At 38.7% G+C, this 10,123-nt stretch overlaps 1 protein-coding gene across 2 annotated transcripts in view; it reads left to right on the forward strand.

Moving 5' to 3' along the window:
- Positions 1 to 6,313, forward strand: part of LOC108795794 (putative hexokinase HKDC1) — a 32,448-nt gene extending 26,135 nt beyond the window's left edge. For both annotated transcript variants that reach the window (XM_018567097.1, XM_018567098.1), the window contains 6 exons: positions 662 to 757; positions 877 to 976; positions 2,033 to 2,216; positions 3,201 to 3,356; positions 4,501 to 4,734; positions 6,122 to 6,313. In XM_018567097.1, the coding sequence (XP_018422599.1) occupies positions 662 to 757; positions 877 to 976; positions 2,033 to 2,216; positions 3,201 to 3,356; positions 4,501 to 4,734; positions 6,122 to 6,293 (942 nt within the window). In that variant the 3' untranslated portion in view covers positions 6,294 to 6,313. The remainder of the gene's footprint in view (positions 1 to 661; positions 758 to 876; positions 977 to 2,032; positions 2,217 to 3,200; positions 3,357 to 4,500; positions 4,735 to 6,121) is intronic.
- Positions 6,314 to 10,123: the final 3,810 nt, after the last annotated feature.

The raw sequence follows: 10,123 nt of genomic DNA on the forward strand, positions 1-10,123 counted from the left end.
ATCGTCGATTTTAATCGACTTAATCGAATAACTTTTGCAGCTCTACTGGTTTATAATCGCTCCAACTGCAAGGATCTTTATTTTTTGGAAGCGCAATTATGGCCTCTTTAAACCTTGATGGGACAGTCAACAGAAACAAAGACTGTAAGCAAGCAAGCAAGCTGGTAAGCACTCTTGAGCACTCTGCCCAGTATCCCATCTGGACCTGTGCCGTTCCATACATTAACACACCTTACGTCATGAAGCTGTAATTTAAGAACCTGATTACTACTGGTCCCAGAGGAGTTCCAGAAGTTCCAGTCTGTGTGTAAAAGTGAGTGCTTCTAATAGTTTAAGCACTTGGTGGCACCCTCTAAAGTAGCACTAACTGTCTGATCCTCCACTGAGGTTTGCTTTCAACCATCCATTCAAGATAGGATTGGGTCATGTATGGCTACTTATACTAAGCACTATTTTAATTTTTTTTAAATTTAATAATTTATTTTTATTTTATAAAGTGAACTGGATAAAGAACCACAGCTCACATTGTATAACTTATATAAGTTATGATAAAATACCCAATAATCATGACTGCTTAGCCCATTCTTACCTATTATTCAACTAAACTGTTCCCATTTTAAGATATAGCTCTACTGTGATAGTCTATTTGTATCTGCTTTAGGGAACTCTGGTGGGATGGACAAAAGGTTTCAAAGCCACAGAATGTGAAGGGCAAGACGTAGTAGATTTGTTGCGGGAAGCCATCAAGAGAAGAAATGTAAGTGGAACCTAACTATTTCATATAAAATAAATAGAAAATATTATCACTGTACTGTATAGTCATTTTACAACGCACAAGGGGCATACAGCAGACTTGTGTTCTTTTCTGTTTTGTAGGAGTTTGACTTGGACATTGTGGCCATTGTCAATGACACAGTTGGGACAATGATGACCTGTGGGTATGAAGACCCAAACTGTGAAATTGGACTCATTGCAGGTAACTACACTGATCATCACTAGGTTACCACATTAAGCCTTTCATGACCAGCCATTTTTGAAGCTTAGACGTGTTTAGCAGTGCTGGTATGCATCAGTTAACTTGATAATAACTCTATGACTGTTTTTTTCTGCTGAAAGGTCATTTAAAGTGGAACTATGGGCACAATAAAAACAAAATAACATTTATGATGCAGTCTATTAATAGCATTACCACAACAGGCTTGTATTATCCGTTATTTTTCAACTTCCTTTAAGAGACCAAACTGTCCAGGAAAAGTGGAAGTTAGAGGGTTGAGACCAAATATTTAACAATGACTCACAGCTAAGGACTGGTACACTACAATGTATTACATTTTTGTTTTAGGATTTAGATATGCTTAAACTTTCTTATGACATGGGGCATTTTAAATTTGACCTATAAAGTCATATTGTGGTGATAAAGGGGTTAACATTCCCTATTAATATTTAACTGGAAAGAGTTACTAATCATACAGGACAGAACTAGAAATGAAACTAGTGATTACTTAAAGGGAACACTAAAATGTACTTAAAGTGACATTAAAGGATATTTTTTCCCCTCCCCGCAATGTTAGTGTAAGTACTTACCTTAAATGATGCCTCTTAATCCGATCATTTTCTTCTTTAGTGTAGTTTTCAGCTGTCCCTTCAGCGCTGGTGCGGGTCTCCGATCCAGCGCTGACTCCTCTGTCCTCCTCTTCTCTGATGTCTCACGGTGTCTGTGCAGGTGCACGCTGCTCCATAGACTTACCTTGTGTCTCTCCTCGTCTGCCGGCCGAACATCTGAACTGCGCGTGTGCCCGCCCCAAGATCCTTTCTGGCCGCCTGAGACTCTTCAGATGTTTGGATGGGAGCACGCGGCGAAGACACAGGTAAGTTTAAACCTGTTTGAAAAGGTTTTTTTGTTTTTTAAGTTTTTGCCTATATCTCCTGCTTGCTAGTCCTAATACTAACAGAGTCCAATTACATTGTCCATTCATGGACATATATATTGTGTGTTGTACTGTTTCATCTAATGGAATTGTGTCTACCCTAGGTACAGGAAGCAATGTGTGTTACATGGAAGAGATGAAGAACATTGAGTTTTTGGAGGGAGATGAAGGGAGAATGTGTATAAACACAGAATGGGGAGGTTTTGGAGACAATGGTTGCTTGTCTTACATCCAGACCCCATATGACAGAGATGTGGATGAGAAGTCACTAAATCCAGGAAAGCAAAGGTCAAATTCATGTGTTCTTCTCATTTTAAATATTGCCTCTGTTCTTTATGAGATTTATCAGCTGTGCATTCATTGTCCTGCATTTAGCAGCTATTTGGACATTCAGGATATAGATTAAAACCTCACTCCAGGCAGGAACACAAGCACCCTTGCAGTGACGCCACACACACACACACACTCACAGACACACACACTCACAGACACACACACACACACAGACACACACACACACACACACACCCACTGCAACACGTAGCCCTATTCTAGTTCTTGCAGGCTTTCTCTATCAATGCAACTGGTCCCCCAAAGCCTCTTCCCCAGGGTGCTCCGGACGGCAGTCACATCGTAACATAATCAAGTACAATGCAGGGCCAATATTCCTGCATTGTACGAGAGGACAGTGAGGGCCTGCCCCCAGAGCATCATAGAGAAGAGTGACAGCATTGGGGGGATGAGGAATAAGGTGGATTGAATCTACGGTCAGTTTAGGACTCGTTATAGATGCATTCAGTCTAACTTTTTTAGAGGGATAAAAAAAAGCAATTAAAATATATAAATTAAATATTTAAATAAAAAAGCAGGAAATTAAACTTAGGAAAAGTATACTATATTCAATAAGATGCAATTCCAAAGTCAAAGGATTTATTTCAGATCCTTAAAAAATGCCTTATATAGCACGTCAGAAACAAAACACACATACAGAAGTCCTAAGGGCTCAGGCAAATGGGCCTATTGCAGAGTATGAAAATACACCTGTATTTGCTTTGCCATATGCCCATACGCCCATATGTCCGTGTGCATGAGCCCAAATACTTACAGTTGTCTACCTTAACTAACAGTAGATCGAGGTTGGAACAGTTATACAAAGTTGTAAACTTTAGGGTGATGCACATAATTATACAAGTTCAGGTTTATTCTGTTCTAAATTTGCTTTACGTGCCATGCAGATGTTTAATTTAATATATATGTTTCTGCTCTATACAGATATGAAAAGATGACTAGTGGCATGTACCTCGGAGAAATTGTGAGACAAATTTTAATTGACCTAACCAAAAAAGGTCTCTTATTTCGCGGTCAGATATCTGAAAGGCTGAGGACAAAAGGGATATTTGAAACAAAATTTTTGTCTCAGATAGAAAGGTTATTATCGTTATTATGTATCTTTTTAGTGATGTGCTAAAACTTAATAAAAACATACAAAATGTACATTCAGCCAAAACATCTTTTTCCAGTTTTGGAATAAGTGGGAAAGGATTAGAACCCCTTTATTTTTTTTCTAAATAATAATAATAAAAAACCCTTTGACATTGTATCTTAGTGATACAGTTGTTGTATTGATATTACAGCCCGCTCCGTTACTAGCACACTACAGGTAGAGTTGTCCTCATCTTTTTCTGGTGTGGTTTCTATTTTTGTGTTCCCCCATGTCCCATCCTGGAGACAAAGCAGAAAGCGAGAAAGAAATCTCATCATAAGGTCAATAAAATGCATATTAAGTTTTCAACCCCATAAATGTCACACATGATCAAAGTAAAATTCATGTAAAACTTAAAGAGAACCTGAAATGTTTTTCAAGAAAGAAGACAGTCTTTTTTCAGGTTTGAGCCTTTGTTGTTTTCTACTTGCTGTGCACCCACACTTTCCTTCACCTCACTGTCCTCCAATCAACCCCCACTCTTAAGCTGGCCATACACTTATAGCTTTTTCTCATTCTGGGAGCTGAACAAGAAAAAATACTCAAAGCTTTGGAAACCTTTGACAATTTTCACCAGAACTGGTGTTCCCTTAGCAGGTTTTCCTAAAACTATGTTCTACACTGAGTGGCCAGATTATTATGACCACCTGACGTTTGTAGGCAAATTAGCTATAATTTTGCGCTGAAAAAATTCACGTTACGTTCTGTCCTTGTCAATGCAGGCAGGCAAACCAGGGAACAGAAGGACATATAGGGGAGATTGTATGGAAGGTGCGCAATGCAACTAGAGGGTGCAGAACAACAGTCGAAAACTAAATATGCATTTATAGTATGGCTTATAATAGCATTTTCTGTACACTGCATTGTGGTACATCATTACAGTTTCATGTTATATGTCATAACAGTTGAAAGGTGTCCATTGTGTGCTTCGCTGTGCAAGCCTTTAGGCAAGCTGCTACTAAATGTGAAGCTATTGGGTTTAAGTTTTTGTCTGTGGTAGCATATTTTTGTTTTGTTCAGTTGCACTGTGCTGATTACGTCTCCTATGTATAGCTCACCAAAACTCTCTATGTATGTATTCTTACCCAGTGATCGTCTAGCCCTCCTTCAAGTCAGGAAGATTCTGCAGCAGCTGGGTTTGGACAGTACATGTGATGACAGTATCATTGTAAAGGAAGTTTGTGGAGCTGTATCAACAAGAGCAGCAAAGTTATGTGGAGCTGGCTTGGCAGCTGTTGTAGATAAAATAAGAGAAAACCGGGGCCTAGACCATTTAAAAACCACTGTTGGTGTTGATGGGACCTTGTACAAATTGCATCCACAGTAAGTTAATATCAATATTTCAAATTCTTTATTTTAAGAAATTGTACACAAATACAGTAACAATGAAAAACGTAAAAATAGGCACGTAAAAAAAAATAAAAAAAATTAAACAGCACAACCAAACATCGAAAAGGGAATATTGCAAAGAGTATCAGGATGCCTTTCGATCACAAGTAAGTAGTAGCTTAAAATGACCCGTTGGGGACATAAGACACCCTGGGGTTGGCCAGGAAGAGCCTGTAACAAATTAATATCAATATTTCAATCATTTGCATATGCAGAGAACACATAACTCAAACACATTGATTTAACAAATGTATTCCTTATATTTTAACTTAGTGTAACTGGCATGTGCAAAATTTGCTGTGCTCCATAGTATAACATAGCGCAGTCCACAACTGGAATTTATATCACTTCTGAGAATCTCCTGTTATTGTATATTTACTTTAAACCAGGAATTGAATGATGTGAATTAAATCAGACATTGGCACCATCACAACATAAAATATATGGGAATACCTTACAAAACTCAGTTCAAATCCAGTTTTAAAGATATTATAAAGACTGTCTTCTACTGCCCACAGATGGTGCAGCATAGTCAGCCTATAAGGTCCCCAAATACCACCAAAGCTCCATTTGGAATGATATTTGACCTTTTCATCATTGTATTAGTCAGTGTTGAATGCAAATATGGCGTCACTTGACAGCAAGACATATCATATTGCCACAGATGCAAGCTGACAATATTTTTGCAAAGTGGAAAATTAAAGCATCCTAAAAATTTTAACCTGAGGTGTAACTTGCACAGAAACTAAAGCAGGTTCCTTAGCCCTCAAAAACACATGTACAATTATAGCTCGTTGACTAGAAGCATGATAGTGGGATAAAACTGAGAGTGGTTGTCATTTTGATATGCTATACCTTCATTTTACATCTAAAATATATTTTACACTATGAGAACTGTTATTTTCCCAAGACCACCAATAATATCCAAGCCTACCTTGTAATATAATAGTTAGAATCTGATAATATGAGTCTCATTGGTGTTTGTGGGAAAAATTGCAGTTTTGTGTGGCATACTTAAAGTCCATGACCATAGACTTTGGTGGCCATCACTGAGGGACCTGCATCTTGATTGTGTGTTTACTTCTTACAAAGCATCAGAAATCCGGTGTATACAAGAAGGTAAAAAAACAGTGCAGCATTATTTTCTTTTAAGTATCAAAGGCTGATATTTTACACTTATAGATGGAGACCGGCACTACGTTTTCAAGTATGTTTTACTGTAATCAGATGCAGTGATTGCATTTATGCAAGCCATTCAAGAACCAATCTAAATTGTGTTGAATTGGCTATATAATTGTTGACAAATACTTTTTTTTCTCAGTTTCGCCAGGATTTTGCAGGAAACAGTGAAGAAACTGGCACCAGAATGTGATGTGACGTTTATACTATCTGAAGATGGGAGCGGGAAGGGAGCAGCACTGATTACTGCCGTGGCCAAACGTTTTCACAGTCAGGGAGAAGAGGATAACAATCCTATTGACCTAAACATTTAAGACACCAAAAACACAAAAAATGTCCCTCCTATTATTTGTAAGTCATAGTATATACATATTGAGAAATCTGCTGGCTATTAGGTCCATCCCTAAACATCACATACTGTATTTGCTTTTACATTTCTGTGGCTCTATAACTATTGAAGGAAGGTGAAAGTTGAGATCAGCAAGACATGCAAGTGGTAGATATGACACAAGGAGATACACATAACATATATTTCACTGATCCCCCATCCACTCCACTCATTGTTATTGGTTGTTGGGGCTGCCCATGAAATAGTTGCCACATGAACGATATAGACCTATCTAGACTTTTGTTCTGTATTGGAGTATAGAGATTAGAAGATATCACTGTGCATTGTATACCATTGTTATGACCATTTAACTTTTGTACATATAGTTCACTTATAATAAAGAAAATTATAAAACAGATTAAACATATTGGTAATAACACATATCTACTTCATTTATCTAGTTTACCATTGAACGGGTTATTTAATCTTTAATGCTTCTTGTTATTGGTCGGTTGACTTTATTCCTTTTGGATTTGAATATAACTGAACATATGTAGTTCTTTTCCTGAATACATGGAGATCCTGTGAAGATATGCAAATGTAACCAAACACCCTAAGAGGTCTGAGGATCCTTCTTTCTGATGTGTGATATTATTGTTGATTTTGAATTTTGATTAAATAAAAATATCATTAGTTTGGGAACTACAGTGGTCTCAAGGACTGCAGCTGAGCCTAACGGGGTTATTCACAAAAGGGTGAAGGGTTTGGAGGAGGCAGGAGAAGTGAACCAAATTGGAGACTTTTTCCAAATCAGCTATGTTGTCCTAGATTGTTCACTTCTCCTGTCTTCTCCAAACTCTTCACCCTTTTGTGAATAACTGTAAATGTTGGATATGATCTAAATAATCAGACTGCAATCTTTATAGTTAACCCATAAACCTAATGCTTCCAAGGTTGAATGCTTTTGGAAAACTTCCACAAAGTGTGAAAGCAGCAGCAACTATCAGCAGCAAACAATGACATCATTGTTCCAATATGTCCCAGTGCTCAATGTGCAGCAAAGCCTAGAGCTGCAAGAATACCCAAGCCTGTGAATATCACTACTTTTCCAATTTTACTTCCTGTATAATTGCAGGCTTTTTATCTTTTTTTCATCTGATGATCCTGCAATTAACAGATTTCCTGTCCTTGAGTGTGTCACACTGTTTGGGTATAAGTGCCAGATTTTGCCTTTTACTTTGTTTCCATGACAGATTTTTCCATCTGTCCTGGGTGCTTGGCTGTCAGCCTATTGGAGCTTGCAATCTGCTCCTTTTCTTGCCTATTTAGGGATAGCTCACCTGTTGCTCATTGTTTGAGCAACAAGTCAGTTCACTTTTGCCTGACCCTCCTGTGTTCCTTGTGATCTCCCTCCGAGTTTCTGGAGATATTCCATGATCCCTAGTTCCCCTGGTTTCCTTATTTACCTCTGTGGATTCCTTGTTTGGCTGTATTCCCTCCCTGCTACTCTCTGTGTTCCTGTTTGCTCTCAGTTCCTAGAGTTCCCCTGTGGAAGTAGCTGTGCATTCACCTGTGTGCTGTGAGTAGCCTGAATTGCTCGATTGCTATATTGCTTCTGTGTTCCCTTACTTCACTTGTGTTTGCATACCCTTATTGCCCTGCTCCCTCTGAATTTCAGCCTGCAATGTGTTCCGTAGTGCTCTAGTTGTTCCTAAGTTTTCCTTTGTACTTGTTAATGGATGATCCTTGTGAGTACCTTCTCCTGTGTCTTGTACTGTGTTTCTGTACTAATGTACTCCACACTCTCTCTGTGAGTCACTTTCTGTGAAGCTAGCCTTCCTTATGTGCATTTCCCTGTATGCTCACCCTTACTCCCTGTGAACCACCTCCTGCGTAGAGCCTTCCTTGTGTGCATGTCCCAGTTAACCTTAGTGTAACACGCAAACCTTGTGCGTATCTGACTTTTTACCTTCTACCCTAGTGTATGCACGCTCCTTGTCTGTACTGCTCTTGTATGCTGTACCTCTGGGGATTCACGTGCCTGTGTTTTGCCCTTCAGTTATGTGTGATCCTGTGTTGTGCATGCTCCCTGCATATACTTTCTAGTGTATTCTACTCTTCTTGCCTCCTGTGCTTTTTCTTGCCTATCCTCGCCTATATACAAGTAGCACGCGCCTTGTGTGGGACTAGTCTCTTCCCAGTGTGTTATTGTTCCCAGTTTCCTACATGTTGTAACTCCCCGATGTACCCTGAACTTGTGTGTCTCATACTAGCTTTTCCTTATGCACCTTTTGGTTATGGACTCTTGCCCTACTTGTTACTGAGTCCTGTACCCCAGTGCAATCCTTTATAGTTAGTTGCTAGTGCTAGCATGGGTGTGTTAGAGGGCCGCAACCTAGGAGCAGTCCTGCAGTGTAACAACATCACGGTATTCTGAATTCCGTATTCTGAACTCAATATTTTGAATTCGAATTCTGTTTTCCGATTTCCGTATTTCAAATTCTGTCTTTCAACTTCCATAGTCCGTATTTCGACTTCCAAATTCCATATTCTGACTTCCATATGCTGACTTCCGAATTCCATATTTCAAACTCTGTATTCTGTGTTAAATATTACAAATTTTGTATTATGTTTTCCGAATTCCATATTCTGACCTAAAAATTCCGACTTCTGTATTCCATATTTCTAAGATTTATATTCCAAATTCCGTATTCTGAATTCCATATTTTGACTTCTGTATTCTAAATTTTATATTCCATATTCTGAATTCCAAATTCCATACTTCTGTATTTCTTATTCCGTATTCCTAATTCCACATTCCAAATTTCCAAATTCTATATTGCAATTTCCATATTCCGAATTCTGTATTCCGACATCCATATTCTGAATTCAGAATTCCATATTCCAAATTCTGTAATCCAAATTCCATATTCTGTACTCTGAATTCTGTGTTTCGAAATCCGTATTCCGAATTCCACATTCCATATTCAGAATTCCGAAATCTATATTCGAAATTCCATATTCCAAATTCTGTATTCCGAATACCATACTCCGACTTCTATATTCCGTATCCTGACTTCTGAATCACAACTTCCGAATCCAGTATTCCAAATTCCATATTCCGAAGTCTGTATTCTAAATTTTATATTCCGTATTCCGAATTCCTTATTTCAACTTCTATATTCCATATTTTGAATTCCGTATTCTGAATTCTGTATTTCGTGTTCCATATTCTGATTTCCAAATCCTGTATTCCGAATTCTATATTAAAAATTTAATAATTTCAATTCAAAATTCTATATTCTGAATTCCATATCCGGAATGTCATATTCTGAATTCCATATTCTGAGTTCCCTGAACAAGAGAAATCAATCGATTTCCCTATCCACAATAAACAGCATGGATGAACCTGAGATGGTTACTAGGAATGCACCGATACTAGTATCAGTGACAATATCAAGTATTTGGGCGAGTACTCATACTCGCCCAAATCCTGCCGATGCCTATCCCGATACCGTAACTTCCAGTATCAGGAAGCTGTACGGCGAGTCATTACACGCTGCCTGGCTTCCCGATTAGCTGGGAAGCTGGCCAATCAGAAAGCCAGGGGGCGAGTCAATCAGGAAGCCCCCAGGCTTCCTGATTGGCCAGAAAGTTGGCTCCATGCTTCCAAGGTGGCATGGAGCTGGCTACCTGGCCAATCTGAACGCTGGGCACCATGTAATCCTAAATGGTCGGCAAGCGGGCCAATCAGGAAGCCAGGCAGCGAGTCTTTACCCACCCCACTGCAAGGGTTACGTTTTCACAATCCTCGGG

Source organism: Nanorana parkeri, unplaced genomic scaffold, assembly GCF_000935625.1.
Source record: "Nanorana parkeri isolate BGI_ZX_2015 unplaced genomic scaffold, ASM93562v1 scaffold1005, whole genome shotgun sequence".
Taxonomy (NCBI): Eukaryota; Metazoa; Chordata; class Amphibia; order Anura; family Dicroglossidae; genus Nanorana; species Nanorana parkeri.